We start from the raw sequence: 16,329 nt of genomic DNA, 5'->3' as shown, positions 1-16,329 counted from the left end.
TGTGAAGTGCGGAGGGTGCAGAGGGTAGTTTGGTTGCGACGCCAGTGGTTTCGGCTCGAGCCGTTGTTTGAAAGCTGGCGCCCGAGACAGCGGGAAGAGCCTAGGCTGCTGATTGGTGAAACAGATCCTACCGGTGTTTTAAAGCCTGTATAAGAAGGCGTGGCTATTGTTCCCGGGAGAGCATCTTCAGGAGTGGTCGTTGCGGGTAGTTTGTGTGTGTTTTAAAACTGAATGAGAGTTTACTGTACTAATGGTCTTGAAAAGTAAACGGTTTTTTGAAAGGACCTGAGTTTTGTCACCACAAAAGTTTCACATGTTATTGCTCACCATTCATAGAAGTCGTACTGGATGTTGTTGTTTTTTAATGAGATTAATAATTTAATAATTTTTATAAATTACATGACAGTGATCTGATTTGGACACTATCTTTTTAAATGTAGTAAGTGCAAATCTGGTGATTGGACTGTAGCCAATACTGTATTTTAAATACCAATGTACTTGCCATGCTACTACCACCAGAGGGAGCAGGCAGATCATCTTTTCTAATGTCTGGAAAATCCATTGAAAATTTGTTCAGTACCACTGAAGTTTTAGATTGAGGGCTATTGCTAAATGCAAGTCGCTATAGAAAGTTTGATGAAAAAAAATGCGGACATATATAAAGCAATTGATTCAAGACTAAAGTACAGACTGAAGTATAAAAATAGAGATTTTTAAAAGTGGTCACCGAGCTAGTTTAATGTATGGAGTTCCATTTATATCCTTCTCTGTCTGCCACATGTGTACCACGGTCATTTATGTAATGGTTTTATATGAAATAACTGGCAACACGACTTTCAGTCATAAACTATTTTAATCTTCACAAATACGCCCAGAAAATCAACAATACTATTTACAAAGAAGTATTTAAAATTTAACAGTGACACAGGAGTTGTGTACAGTTATATGAATCATTTTGTATCTTTAAATCATACATCATTTTCATGCAATTACCCTCTTGTATTCTATGAACATTTGTAAGGAAGTATAGTTGAAATTAAACTGAATAATTCTTGATGCACACCGAGAAAAACGTCAATATTTTTTTTTAAACAGGACACATGTTTTGTTACTTCCTTTTACAACTTTTCAATGTGTTGATAAGATTGAAGGATTGCATCGTTCTAAATACAGTAAGTTTGTGGTTTTAGTTCACTGCTAAAACTAGTGACAGAAAAACAGCCTTTTTTTAAAAAAAAAAATACTATTGTTTGTTCCAGGGGTTAATTTGTAAACAAAATGCTACCGGATCTTATAATTAAGGAAGAGGGATCACATTTTTGTTTATTCACCTAATCTCCTGACCTTGAATTACAGTAGCTGCCATATCTGCTTCAAATTCTCATCTGCTTGTAGATCAAGGTTTCATGCCTTATTGTTGGTAGCTGTATGCCAACCTTTTCCAAGCCATGTTTTAACATAATCTTCAGGTTTGAACAATACCAGTGGTGGGTTGACTAATAGGATCGACAATACTGTTGAAATCATTTTTTGGTGTTTGGGGTGCAAAAAACCCCATTAATTTTCTTACTTATAGACATTGCATCATATATATGATTTTACACTTCTGTCATTCCATTAATGGAACAGGAATGTGTTTTTTTTATTGTATATGTTATGTATATAGAGTTCTTTTTTGCACCATTCTTTTCATATGGTTCATCATTGAAAACTGTTTAATTCTGGCCTGTCAGAGAAAAAGTTACCGGATCTGGGATCTGGTGTGATCCGGCACAATTTAACCCCTGGTTTGTACTCTATATGATCCAAGCTGGGATAATAAATATAGTAAAACTGTTACCAAAGTGCTTTCAAAAGGCAAAAAAAGAAGACAAACAGAGCCTTACATAAAAGCAACAAGCCGAATGTGCTGCAGTATTTCAATTTGGCAAATTCTTTGAGTGAACAGAATCATCAGCTATTAGAAAATAGGCAATGTGCTAATGAAATGAAAAGTTTAGGTTCTTTTTTTATATTCTATTAAACATATTAATGCATCAAGGCACATTTTCATCTTTTTGACCAGCACTGAATCTCTAATCAGTCCATGTTGGTACAGTACAGTTAAACAGTTGTGCTTTGACACATATATTATATATGGGTCACACTTTATTGATTGCTTGTTTTGGCTGTATTTTACTGTCAAAGATATGGATTTGGTATTGTACTCAGATCAAGAGCATATTTAGCACAATAAGTCGCAGAGTGACCATGCAAGTGTGAAGTACACATTTAACAGTTTACTCGTATGAATGAACGGCTTTATTCATAAGGGGACCTGTCTTCATTTCAGGTATCCAGTAGTGCTGTGCTGCTTTGGCCTGACTGGCTCCCTCAGACATAGTTCACTTCCTGAGGAGATGATTGGTCGCTGGTTTTTCACATGGTAGCGAATCAGATGCCCCACACTGTTAAATAAGTGATCCTTCGTCCTTACCTTATGAAGCAATTGGAAAAAATAATAACATTCATTAAGTGAGTATTGGAAAAACACATATCTGATTAAGAAGCCAGCTCTCCTATTGGAAGATATTTATCCTTTAATAGTGATTGTTGCTAACAAAATATTTATTTCAAAACTGTACATTTGGCACTATGTAGCTAATGGAAGTGCAAAACGGGTAAGATTGAAATAACTATTTTGTTAGCTACAGTAACTTTAACACCATGCATATACTTTCTTACAGACTTTTTTCACAGTTTATGGAAACCCTGAGGCTGGCAATATGCACAGTAAAATGTGCTGCAAAGCATCATCTACAAGCTCATACCATGCCCTCTGGATCCACCAATAGCAAGTGCTTGGCGGTGCCTTCTTGTAACCCACTCAGCACGTACTGGCCTGGCGAGGTTGTGCTCTCCCGCACTAAGAAGTCCCCATTGTTTGTGAGCAGACTCTCTGCCTCCTTCCTGCACATCTTGCCATGATACCAAACCTCATTCCTCAGTTGCTCCTTTATGTGCTGGAGGACACTAAGAGAGCTGCTGTCTGGCAAGCCGTTGTAAACAGCCTTAGTAGCTTCTGTGAGGATAAAAAAAAAAAAACAGCATCTGAGTCAGAGACAAAAGGCTGGATTATTTGACAGCACTCTGAATTGAGCATGTGTAAGTAATTCTCGTGAGCATGTATTACAGGTCATCGCTGGTTTCATTTTACAGCAGGTCTAGATACAGTGACATTGTCCCTTGGAAGTATCCTTTTCCCTTTCATTTTCAGCGACACCATTGTAACATCTTAGAGATACATATATTATTTTAAAGATAGTGTCAGATTTCCAGCAGGATCACAGGCATCTAACTGGCTTTGTCTTTCATTTTACTGTATAAATTACATTTAGACCTGGATTTTGTTCCAGCTTTCTGACAACGAAAGTGTATACGTTTGCACTGGATATATTGTGTTTGAAGTTATGGAGGCGCATAAGAAGCCACTTAGTATTATCTTAACACATGTATTTTTCTTGTTGTTACGTTTAAAGCACCCCTGCAGCCTCAATAAAGCTCAGAACTATGTCTAACCTCCAAGTACAGCTGGTATCCCAGTGAGTAACCATTAACCTGTCCCCATCTTGATGTGAGAAATTTTAACTGCCCACCTTTCTCTACCATTCAAGATGGGGCATCCAACTCCCTAAACTCCATCTAATTGCATTAATAATGCACAATGCTGCTGATATTTCCCCTAGTGGCTATACAGAGTATCATCTGTAATGAAAAGACTACACCACAAACTCAAGTGGCCAAACACTATGCAATAGTATATATATAAACTAGTACAAAAACTAACCCCAGTTCACTACCAACTCTTCAAATGTGAATCTTGTATTTTAATAAAACCATATGCTTTAAAATAACTGTTTCATCCAATCAAGGCTGACACAGACATACCTACTGTAGGGCAGAGCTGCTTCTGAGTTAATGAACAGTTTTCATACACACTGATGTGTGGGCTGCCGCTCTGAAAGACAGTTAATGAAATGTGACTCATCTTTGAAACGATGTACACAATAAGAAATGGACGATGAAGCAGGAACTTCAACCCTGAATGTTAGGTATGCTAGGTGGCGGAAATGAGACTTTGTAATGGCATACCCGTCTCAGCTGGTCTGCGCACTGGCTGTTGCCTTGAGTCTTCTGCACTGCTGACTCCATTTGTATCCTCATGTCTAGTATCCCACCTGGTGGGGGCTGTTTTCCGGGGATCTCATTGTAATACTCGTGGGTCTCTTTATTCTCCACAGTCCAGGCCACACTGTCTGTTTCCGCCATCCTGCTGGAACAGCAACACAGACAACAGGAAGAGATCAGTAAAGCTTAAATTACATAATCAACTTTGTTTAATGACTTGTATCTTGAAAAACCTTGCAGGCTTAACAGACTTCCCAGAAGAAAGAGCACAAAGTAATTGAGTGGCACAGAGAATGCGTTCACTCTCTCGATAAATGAGGGAAGCCAGTGCATCAAATCAAGGGGATGTATGTAGTTGTATTGTAGAAGATACCATTTTAGAGACGTAGTTTCCTCATTTACAAGAGGTCTGGTAAGTAATGACTACGTTGGAATGAAATTAGCCAATAAAGAGGGAAAATAAACCAGGCCACAGTTTTGAACTGTTATCTAATTTAGCCAAGAGTTGGGACACCAAAGTTAACAGTGCTGTTTTGCAGAACAGTACCATATGATCATTTATGTGTACAACATATACAGCCCCCCCCCCAACAGCACAGTATATCCCAACAAAATGCTAGGCAATGGCACAAACTATGTTATCCGTTACTGTGCTACATCCAAATACCAATCAGTCCCAACTTCGAACCCTTCAGAGATGTGATCCGATTTAAAGGTGGTATGTCCAGACCTAATGTCCAACCCTCTGATGTGTGAAGGTAAATTTAAGTGGCACACTGGCATAATTTTCTACTAAATGTAGGTTTAATGGAGCATTGAGATTTTGGATGAAAGGCAAATATTTAAAATAGCATATAAGCATGTTTTCAGGGATATATTTGAGGACATTGCCAGGGTGGAAATCTCAGTGAGCAGGCACTGTTCATTTGTAACCACGGTCAGTTGAGTGGGCAGCACCATGCTGGACTGCTCTCCACTGCCGGATCCGTTAATCAGGTCAACCAGCATCAAAAACACAGCCTACTGCTACGTCTGGTGGCCAGAAACCACATGCTGGCTGGCTATGACCAATAGAGTCAGCTGGGATTGTAACAGTGCCTATCTGAGTGGGCTAAAATGCCAAGCATTGAATAGTAAGTAGCTTCAAATGACATGTTCCATTTTCTGATTAAGAAACAGTCATTATGATTGAACACATCATAAACAGCTCAGGGGACAGTATCACATCTTCTTTTAAACAACGTTACCCAAGGATGGTATTGAGTAGTAATATAGTACATTCTGTAGGGGCTTGTTTGTGAGCAGTCATTTCTGGATTATAACAATAGTGCATATCCAGTCTCTGTTCAGATCATCAATGTATTAAGACAAGGCAAACGACTTACAAGAAATACAAACTAATGTAAACACAGACCTGTCCTGGGGTGTGATCAGGGGTGAAGGATTATTGAGGAACTGTCTGAAGCGAAGTTCAAAAGCTTGCCCTATAGCGCTTATAACTTCTTGGGCCAATCCATCTGGGCATTCCAAGATATGGCAAGCTGAAATTCAAGGGGTACCAGGTGTTACAGAGCATGTCTATTCAATTTGTATATTTTCTTTTTAATATTCATCTGTACAAACCCAACCTTTTTCTATCCTGCATCAAAACCATGGCAGGTAATAATAACACGATGAATTACCTCTTTGATTTACAGGATCTTTGGCAACATAAGCAACGTAATCAGTCGCATCCTAAAAAACAGAAATACAAGTACTTTAGGAGTAATATGTTTAATCAGGAAACACGCATCTGTTTAAAATGTATTTTCCCGCACACATATTCAGAAGCAATTTAAGATTTCCTTAATTATTGCTTGATAGGTGTTGAAGATGAGAATTAAAAAATTGCTCTTGTTTTACAGAGACCCATAGATTATGAGAACCAATAACAAATATCCGCACTTGCAATACCCTAAAGAACAATAGTGTCATTCAAGAGGCCCTGTAGGTCTGCTTTTCCAGCTGTGAGTGTGATAACACATCCGCCAGAATGAGAAGCTCCTGTTTCACCCGTTAGATTAATTCAATCAGCAGGTTTATCAGTCCACTTATTTTCCTGCTATATCACAGACTTGTGTTCAAATTGTAACTGTGTCAATTACATTTGTTAATATATCATGAATATGACTTTTCATTTCCTTCTGCCCCCCACCCTCCTACTTCCCTTCACCAATTAGTGTTGTTCAGAATTCTGGTAATTTTCAGAATATTTCCTGAAAAGTAATTCCAATTTCCTTTTTTTTTTTTTTTTTAATTGGATCAACTGTTCCACTTCATGTAAACACAGTCGTTAAAAAAAATAAATAAACAACTAAGTTTTATAAACTCATGTTCAAGCATTGGATGTTTTCTCAGAAAAGTTAATTCAATAAGTATGCACAAGTAGGAAGCAAGTAGGCTGCTTCTAGTTTAAAGGAACATTTAATATTGATACATGAAATTAGGAGTGAAAAACACATTTGTTACAAGAATAAAATATTAATGTATGTTTCTTATACTTACAGGATCTCCTCCAGAGGCAAATGAAATAGACTGCATATGGTGATGGGCAATAATCTGCTGGTGGAAAAGAAAAGAAAAAGTTGTTTTATATTATTTTACAGGGTGGTTCGAAAGTCACATGACTAGTTCACAGATGGACGGGGAAGTATGCACTACACATGAAACATTGCATGTAGCAACGGTAGAGCATGGAGAAGATGATGGAGTGGTATAAAATAGCAGGCACAAGAGGTGGTCACATCATGTCCCACTGCTCCTCTCTCTATTACTGGGTCTATTTACTGGGTCTCTTTGTGAAGTTGCAGAGCCGTTTCCTGTCCTGGTTGATCTGTAGGGCGAGTCATGTGAGCGCCCAGTTACTGATCTTGGCTGCGGACCCACAGGGAGCACAGGATTGCCTTTGCACCCCCATAGGGTTTGGGAGGAAGACCGGCTGGGGAAACTTAGCTTCATCACTTAGCTTCATCATGTGCCTGAGCGGTTCCCAAATAGCTATATAATGGTTAAGGTGCTGTCATAATTTTGATTTACCGGTAATCCAAGCCCCAGTGGTTGAAAAATTACATTTTTGCATGCCTAACAAGTAAGCTTGGTAAATAATATCCTATGCAGAAACAGTAATAGAGAATAAAAGAACACCCACAGTAGCCTAATAATCTGGTTAGAAAAGGTAGATGACATAAAGCACTCCTTCAAAGGGACAGACAACCCTGCCTCAGCCAACAACCACTGTGCATGTCTTCATGCTATTAAATATGTAATTGATAAGTTAAACAAATCCCTAATTGATTGATTAAAAAAAATCCTAAAAATCGAATTGACTGATTGAGCTAATGTGTCAGAAAGCCTATCTGTACATTTCAAAGCTGTGGAGATGTAGCTAATGTGGCCTAGTATTTGACCTGATGCCACCACTTTACTCCCGTTCATCTGGCTTTAGAATATCTGTATTGCTTTTTGATATCCAGACCAGCATTTAACAGTTTTCTTACCTGTTGGGAGTCGACTGTGGTTAAAATGAGGCTGTTTGTAGATACTATAAGTTTTATATTCATTCCTGCAAACTGTAGGTTACTCTTCCCCAGAACAGCAGACAGGCCTTTACTTGGAGGCTAAAAGACAGGATTAAAAATGCATTACACTCTAGTTAATAAATACATTGCTGTGTATCTGAATGTCTTTAAAAAAAATCAAATAATAATAATAATAATAATAATAATAATAATAATAATAATAATAATACAAACACTACTTATTTAGCAATTTGTAAAAATAAAACACCCATCACCAAATTTATATTAAACAGCTAATTTAAAAAATGAAAATAGAATGTAAACTGAAACACGAATAAGGATTTTTTTTCATTGAATGTATTCTTAGCTAGAAACCTGTATCTCTTTAATGGTCTATAAATCCTGCTGGCGATTTCCCTCACTTACTAGCATTACAATAAAAACACTGTGGAATGAGGTTCACAAAAAGATCAGTTTTATACAGGGGGTGGTATTAAAATCAGGCACTGTTCATATCATTAAAAAAGACCCTGATACAATTTTGGAATACCGTATTATGTTAACCAGTCCCAGGGGAGGTCAGAAAATAACTGCTGATTAATTTGCATCAAAGGACCTACATACCCTGACCTGAATGAATGGACTGTTCACGACACATATCCTTCTTCACACTGATTATCTTTCTCAGCTGATAAGAGTGTGAGGAAAGAGCTGCCTGACAGAGATAACGCTGGTGAAATGAGGATATTTGCATGGATTGTGTTTACCTTCTTCCGCTTTGCTGCTCCTTTTACACATGGCACAGTCTCACACAACCGGCTGATGGCTTCCCTACAAACAAAAAATACATAATGAGAATAAGACCAACATGCTGTACCGACCGTTTAGGTCAGGTTTAGCCCATGCTGAAAGTCTGGAAAGGAAAACAGGCTTGGCCCTGGCTGTATTGTTTCCTTTGAGTCTAGTCTAACCATGCTCACTGCATTATAAGCTTTGGTTCTTTATCACAGATTAATTAAATAGATCGCATTATCTTTTTTAAGTATTTCTAAGCACTTCAATGGGAGTATCTATTTTCAGGAGGAAAGAGCAACAACACAAATACACAGCCGGCTGATAAATGCAGCCCTGGTGTCTGCAGTGACACTGCAGCCCTGTAAACCGTGCAACAGGCAAGAAGAGAATAAAATTAATTGTGAATTTCCGCCTTGCTTCTGTGCATCTCCCACTTCAGGTCAGAAGTACTGATCCAGCCACAGCTCATTAATGGACACTGATGAAAGTGGATTGCTGCACAGTGCACACCCACGCCTACCCTCTGTCTCCCGGAAACCCTGCAGCAGCAAATAATCTCAACAGCTCGAGCATCAGTAACTACACAGACATGAGCTCCTTTTATGTCCCATGTTTCTTTATTCTTCTGGAGCGAATTTTAGCTGCCTTCTTAATCTGAACCCTTTGCTACGACAGATCTGCATTCTAAAGGGTAGGAATTGAATCATAGGGATATTTGCAATGCAGAAACCAGGAGATGATAAGTAAAGAATTATTCTTAGAGAACATAAATCTTCCACAGAACAACTGAATGACTGCCATTTAGAATTAAATAAACAACTGATATATAAGTAATAATTCAAATTAGAGCTATCCAGCACAGAACTGTCAACTCCCTTTAAATTTAAATCTAAAGACACCCTTTAAAGAAAGAGCTATTTCCTTTTGTCAGTTATTTAGAAGGAAAAGCTGAGCCATCCCCTTGAAAACAAATTAGATTTGCTAAACTACCCCCTTGCTTACATTTCTCTGTGATATTATAAACAGGAAATGCATCCAAGTGCAATTTCCTTCATTGGAGTTTCTTCTCCTGTCACATTGGGAAGTCTGGATATTTTATCCAATACTGCGTGTCTAAAACCAATAGATCTAAAACAAAAAAGCACACTAATGTATCATTGCTTTAGTGGTTCAATACACACACACACACATATATCCAGCTATACTATATATATATATATATATATATATATATATATATATATCTATATATATCTATATATATCTATATATATATATATATATATATATATATATATATATATATATATATACATATATATATGATATAGCTGGAACTATATTTAAGTGTCTGAAAGACATGATGCATATAAACTTCACCTTGTGACTTGCGTTCTGGTACCAAAGTCCAGCATCCTCATTGACTGCAGCACTTCCAAACAGCCAATATACTAGAGAGGGGAAAAAAAAAAAAAAAAAAAAAAACATAGGAAAATACAAATAGAGAAATATTACATCTTTTAAGCTACAACATGCTTATTTTGCGCATAATATAATATAATGTAATTTCAATTGCAGCACCTGGTTACATATTAACAATACAAATTCTTTAATCATTTTCCAAACTGACAGGTACATATAGAGTCACAGAATGAGTTTGTTGATTTGCTGCGTTATGTGTTGAGTAGCAGATCAATGGTTTGGGAGTGTGGTTGATGGATTTGCTCACAGATCATAGGATAGTAAATTAACAATACATGCATGTGCATTAAGACCAAGTATGTCCATTCTAAAGCTCCCTGATTATGTTAGATATCCATCTAGTCCCAATATTTCAGCTGGATCCAGATTGATTTAAATTACTAATTACCCTTGTTAAATAAGATACACACATGGAAACTGCTCAAATAGTAAAAGAAACTATTTGCAATTCAGCTTTCACAAGACATGTACTGAAGGAATTCAGAAAATTCTTAATACTATTCTAGCCTTGATGGGATGAAGCATTTACAAGAGTAGGTGAGTCATACTGTGAAATCACAGGAGGCTGGGTAGGACTACGCTCACATCCTGAGCCTGTGTGTGGGAGGCTACGCTAGGCAAAGCTGAAAATCGATGCATTCGTTTTTTTTTCTCTGTGCTCTGATCTCTGGCTCCTAAGGACATGTTTTAATTAAAAAATAGACTTTCGACCAAATAAAATGGTATCATCATGATCATTAGAATGTCCCTTTGATCTGACCATTAGCTATTAATTATTTTGAATAAGCCTCTTTCTAGTGAAGCTGATTAAAATAACTTACCCACATGAATTAGGGCAAGATTTGTGTCAGCCCTTGATCGAGTTCATTATTGGCTAGTTGTTATAAAACGTGACCCATGTGCTTATAGCATACATGCAGGCTTCACAGGGTGCCTGTGTGAGGGAAGGCTAACAGATATATAATCAGGATCATGAATGATGGATGAGGATGAGAAGCACTGCGTCACTGAAGTTAATCTACTTCCTGCGAGAGCCTTTGTGGATTTTGTGTGACATGTCAGGCAGGATGCCAGAAATATCTATGTGACTCACCCGGCATGTTAGCTGCCAAGAGTAAACCATACTCTTCTCCAAAACTCTACTAGAAACAATACTGAGCTAATGTCAGGGGTGTGATTCTCAATGCAGAGTCATGTAAAACAACTAGCCAAAGCAGCATCCTAATGTCAAGCCAGATTGGATTGCCCTGCCCTGCGGACCCCTGACCTGCTATAGCCCCTGACTTGACTGTAGTAGTTTCTTTTGTGAAATTGATGACAAATTAAAGTGTATTTTTAAAAGATACATTGTGCATCAGTTTTATTGCATAACATTGTGATTTTTTTATTTTTTTTTAAATAAGCCATCACTTTTAGTTCAGGAAGACTTACTGTATATCTACAATACATCAGACTTTTACATGTGGATTACTGCAACGATTCCCCAACTGACAATTTGTGGAACATTTGTTTCTGCTTAGAGCAGGTGGCTGCCACCTTGTTCTTTAAATGGCTGGTAATAGCAAGTGACTGAGTAGCTGCTATTATTTTTTACCTTTGGTACCAGTACAAACTGTAATGCTTAAGAAAAACACTATGATAAACCTCTCATTTTCTTGGTTCTGCAGAGTCAAGCAGATAGATGTTTCAGTAAGTGCCTTCATCTGTACGTATCTACTTTATAGTCCATGATTGGATGTTTTTGAAGTTATGGATAGAAATGTAGTATGAGCTTTGTTCAATTGATTCTATGTAAACTATGGCAAGGAGTCCTATTTTGAACAAGTACATTTTCCGAGAAGAAGAAACAACTTGGATTTAAAAATGGGTTCATCCGAGTAGTTTCTTGCTAGTTTTATAACTTTAAAATGATTGTGTTACTTTTTCTCAACAAAGTATGTTAGAAGCAACTATAACCACAGTTATCCTGTTACCTTTATCTTATATATTTGACTTTGATGAATAAAGGAACATAAAATACAATGCTTCGATGATAATATACTGAGGTCATTCATTTTCAGTTAGATAAGAAATACTGCTGCACACAGTCTGAAGCATAACTTCCAACTGAAATGCTAAATGCATACAGTACTGTATATTATATGTGTAAATACTGGGAGTGATTTATGACCTAACCACAAGGATCTATTTATGAAATTAGGTATAATAAGTGCTACTAACACTCTTAAGATAGTTATCTGATGGTATACCACTTCATCTAGTGTGTTATTTCTACAGGACATACTCCTCTAATTGCACACTTGCATATAGCAGATTAAATGCACACTACATGCAACTGAATAGTAATAAAAGCAATACATTACAATTTACAATGTAATAGTCAGAAGGCTGTGCAGAATAATATGTATGACTCATATTATTGGCAAGATAGTAATTGTCAGTAATTACATTATTCTGGTCATTACAGTTGGCTGCCTGGTCAGAGCCATCATCAGTGAATGACAAAGGCTCCTCAAATAAGCAGCCTCCTGGTTTTAACAGCCACAGATGTCCATTTCCTTTGGTGACCACATTCTTTCAGCTATTATTACATTGGAGTGTAGTTTTGTTCGTAGACTCTTTCACACTTCCCAATGCTTTTCTCAGTCAGTCCTGAAGCAATAACTGATCATACCACAGCTAGGGGGACTTTTCAATTCAGCTATCTGGCACAAGCTCTCATTGAATTTAGCGAAGCTCACTCCCAGCAATTCAGCATATTCTGCATATTAAAGTCAATTTATTAATCTATGACCCCCCCCCCTCCCCCACTCAGAGGATAACATAGGCACACTTCTTTGACATCTTATTTAATTGTACAAATTGTTCTTACATCAGTATCTTTATAGAAATGGGAAACACATACCTTTACATAGTAGATCATCCCAGTTTCCAGGCAGTCTTGGCTGGTCTGCTCAGTTCCTCCTCCTAGCTTGTTTAGGGACAAGGATGCCTCAGTTCCAGGCTGCTGCCCACCTCCTTGGCCAGGGCTTTTTGTGCTGGTGGTGCCTAACTTATCAATATGAAAGTCCTGTGGAAGGGGAGAGGAGGCAGACAGGTAACTGGTTAGACTGATCTCCGGGGATGCAGGGGCACAGTGGGCCATCACACTGTTGGTCAGTTTGGTCCTCGGCACCTCTTTAGTGGCCAGGGCAAAGCTTTTTAGTCCCAACAAGCCAGCCGGGTTGGAGAGTTTGATGTTGGCCATCCTGGGGAGGAAAGTACAAAGGGTGGTGGAGCCCTCTTCCGAAGATGTTAGGGAAGTTTGGTCAGCCGGATAGCCTGGAGTGGAGGGAGGGCAGGAGGAAGAGGAGCAGGATGAAGGTGGCACCTTCAGCACTGGCGTGGGGCTTTGCATGCCATCATCCAGGGAGGTGATAGAATCATTGCGGAATCGGCTGTATTTCGCCCTGTGAAGCATGCCCGACTGTCCAAAGAGTCCTACATGCAATACGTTTCCCCTAAGGCTGAACGGATTATGTTCTCTCATAGCCAGGGAGTATTGGGACTGCTGAAACCAGACGCTCCTGCATACACTGCCTGGGCTCCAACAAATCAGTATAAAGGAAATCTGATAGCTGGAATCCAACTATATCAATATACAAAGTAATGGATCCTACCTTTACTTATTTAACTGCATAGCTACTCTTTATTTTCCTTGAAAACTTTAGGATACAAAATCAATTACATATTGCACACAAGCAATTCCTTTTTCAGATTTAAAATATAAAGTACATGATGCACACAAGCCTTTAGCCAAAAGCACCTATCTGTAGCTTAAAAGCAATTGGAATTGCCAACAGAAAGAAACAAGCATCACAGTGACTTTTGTTTGTAATGCATGCCGATGCATTGCATATTTTGCTCAGTGCATCTCTACAAGAAAATAAAGTCTCCTGACAAAACTGCTTTCAATTCTGCCTCTAAAAAACACAGCTGCACTCTCTCTACATTGTCTGCAATAATTCAGTCAAACACACTTTTAGTGTCTGCATTTTTTTACACCCAGTGACTGAAGCTTTCTTCACAGCTGAATAGAAAGAGCAATATGTTGCTTAGCCATACCACAGTCTTAATGCACAGTCCCTGTGCTTTAAATACCAGTCCAGTGTTAGTCCCAGTGCAGCAGCATCCTGTCCTTGAAAACTCAGGTCAGTCTTGTTGTCTCTGATCACAACTGTTCAGCAGCCAGTGTTCCACAATATCTCCATGTAGACATGCTATCTCTAGCAGGCTCACACACACAGTGCAGGCAGCAGCCCTCACAGTCCCTCAACTGCGTTCTAAAAGCCAGGTCTTAATTAGAGAGTGGTTGGTAGCTCAAGAGGTAGTCGAGGATGTTGCAATTTTCATGAATGGACTTTTTTATGAATGAATTTCTCCCTCACTGCGCATGCTAATAAACCTGTGAATGGAGCTGAAGATGGCTGTAATTGACTGACAGTCCCTGTGGTTGTTTTTTTTCTCTCTCCCTCCCATCAAATCAGAGGAAGGCAGGGTGACTCATGCACCATAAACACACTAAACCAGAAACAATTTGAATGTTGTCTTTTATCACTATCCATTGTTATCCTGCACCAAATCATACAGACAGGAAGGGTAGCTATTGCATAAGGGGAAATTATGTTTTTTGTGTTGTTGTTTGTTGATAAGTGCATATCAAATCTGAGAGCTTCATTGTGCATGGCAGTGCTGGGGAGAAAAAAAAGATTAGGGATTCTATGGTTCCTAGGACAACAAGACATATGGCATTATTCCCTAGGGGAGACGTGAGGCATCTTTCTTAGAATTGGAGTTCTTTTTTATTGACTGCTGGTTCAATCTCCGGTCTAGTACAACTTCCTGGGCCTATCAAGTTTACTCTAAAGACATAATGAATGCTGCAAGGGGCTAAACACACAGAAAGACAGAGAACCTGGGTAGTCATACAGGGCAATGTAATCTTGTTTAGTTAATTCCACTCCTGAAATTGCTTCAATAATGAACTGATACACAGTGGCACTAAACAGATTCAAACAGTTAGCCTAAGTTGTAATATCCTTAGTTTTATCCCGTAAATGCAATTTACACATAACTTCTTTGTGTAAAATAACCTTTATAAAGAAAACTAAACATACTATATAGTATTGGGTTTGGTTTCTACAAGCCATGGCTGTCAATACTGACAATAAAGTTGTTTTTTTTTTAACTGTGAATCTCATTTTAGCTGCACATCAATGTTCTGTTTTTGAAATGTGTTCCTTTTCACATGTTCCCCTACATTAAATATTTTGGTACTGGTAGGTCATTTGTGTGGAAGATGCTATGTGCAACATTAAAATGGTTTCAGCTCATTATGTTAACTGCTGCGTTTTTTCTCCAAAGGCTAGTTGCCAGGCTGGCGGAGCGTGTGTGGGTGTATGTGTAGGCGGGTATTACATGTAAATATCTACAAGAAATTATACAGCAGTCATGAAGGGCAAGACAGCAGGTCTGAAAGACTGTGATAGAGGCTCTGGGTTGGCAGATGCTTCACTGCACCAGGTATAATTGTTACAGGAGGTACAGTCCCCTGCCTTCCGAGAAGAACATAGGACTGGTATGTACAAAATAATTTAAACTCCTTGCAGACTCATTACTTCAGATCAGTGCGGTCCTGTCGTTTCTCAAATGTACAACATTTCATTTGTAAAAGCTGCTTCCCACTGCAGCTTTTACCTCTCCTAGCAAGAGTTTTAGGAGTGTGTGCGTGGGTGTACAGTATGTGTGTGCAAGCGTAATATATAGGTGTGCTGTATATACTGCATTCAGATTGTATGTTATCATGGCGAAACCAAATGCTATTTGCTGATGACTGTAAGAAATGTATGAAGATGGTGTATTTTGCTGGATGCTGGACCTTAATGTGCTGAATATGAGCCAAGCTTTGGAGCAATGAAACCTCAGGTCATGGAAGTCAAGACAGAATCTTACACCCCTTGCAGATTCATTTACACACAATGTCTTGAGTTTGTAATAGGTATTAATGTCCATTTTGCAACACTAATCTTGGTCAGCCAAGCTTGAACATTGCGTGCAAGAGATATGTTTCCCTGCTATATATCACTGTTAACGTTGTCTTGTGATAGCTCAGTGGCAGATCTTATGACTTACACAGCTAAAACCATTCCAGCTGATCTCTTATGCCCCTGTCCCTGAGAAGCCTAAATGTCTCCAGGCAAGACAGAATATTAAAAAAAAAAAACCCTGTTGTTTTGCAGAGCCATTCATAGGACTGGAGCCAGAACATAATCACTGATACAGAATTTGC

General features: G+C 38.4%; 1 protein-coding gene across 4 annotated transcripts; it reads right to left on the bottom strand.

The window, feature by feature from the left end:
• Positions 1 to 852: 852 nt before the first annotated feature.
• LOC117428494 (SHC-transforming protein 4-like) lies at positions 853 to 14,442 on the bottom strand. Of its 4 annotated transcripts, none has more exons than XM_058995118.1 (11): positions 12,907 to 14,442; positions 9,900 to 9,970; positions 8,492 to 8,555; positions 7,704 to 7,823; positions 6,712 to 6,768; positions 5,850 to 5,901; positions 5,582 to 5,708; positions 4,132 to 4,312; positions 3,928 to 3,997; positions 2,811 to 3,061; positions 853 to 2,476 (listed from the first exon to the last, which is right to left on the bottom strand). In XM_058995118.1, the coding sequence occupies exons 1-11, from the start codon at positions 13,528 to 13,530 to the stop codon at positions 2,324 to 2,326; spliced, it is 1,770 nt and encodes a 589-aa protein (XP_058851101.1). In that variant the 5' UTR covers positions 13,531 to 14,442; the 3' UTR covers positions 853 to 2,323. The 4 variants fall into 4 exon arrangements, with proteins under 4 accessions (XP_058851101.1, XP_058851103.1, XP_058851102.1 ...); XM_058995120.1 differs by having other exon boundaries at positions 4,132 to 4,309; XM_058995119.1 differs by having other exon boundaries at positions 6,712 to 6,765.
• Between the last annotated feature and the right edge of the window lie 1,887 nt (positions 14,443 to 16,329).

Source organism: Acipenser ruthenus, chromosome 21, assembly GCF_902713425.1.
Source record: "Acipenser ruthenus chromosome 21, fAciRut3.2 maternal haplotype, whole genome shotgun sequence".
In the NCBI taxonomy this organism is placed as follows: domain Eukaryota; kingdom Metazoa; phylum Chordata; class Actinopteri; order Acipenseriformes; family Acipenseridae; genus Acipenser; species Acipenser ruthenus.
This window is presented reverse-complemented; position numbering and strand designations above follow the sequence as displayed.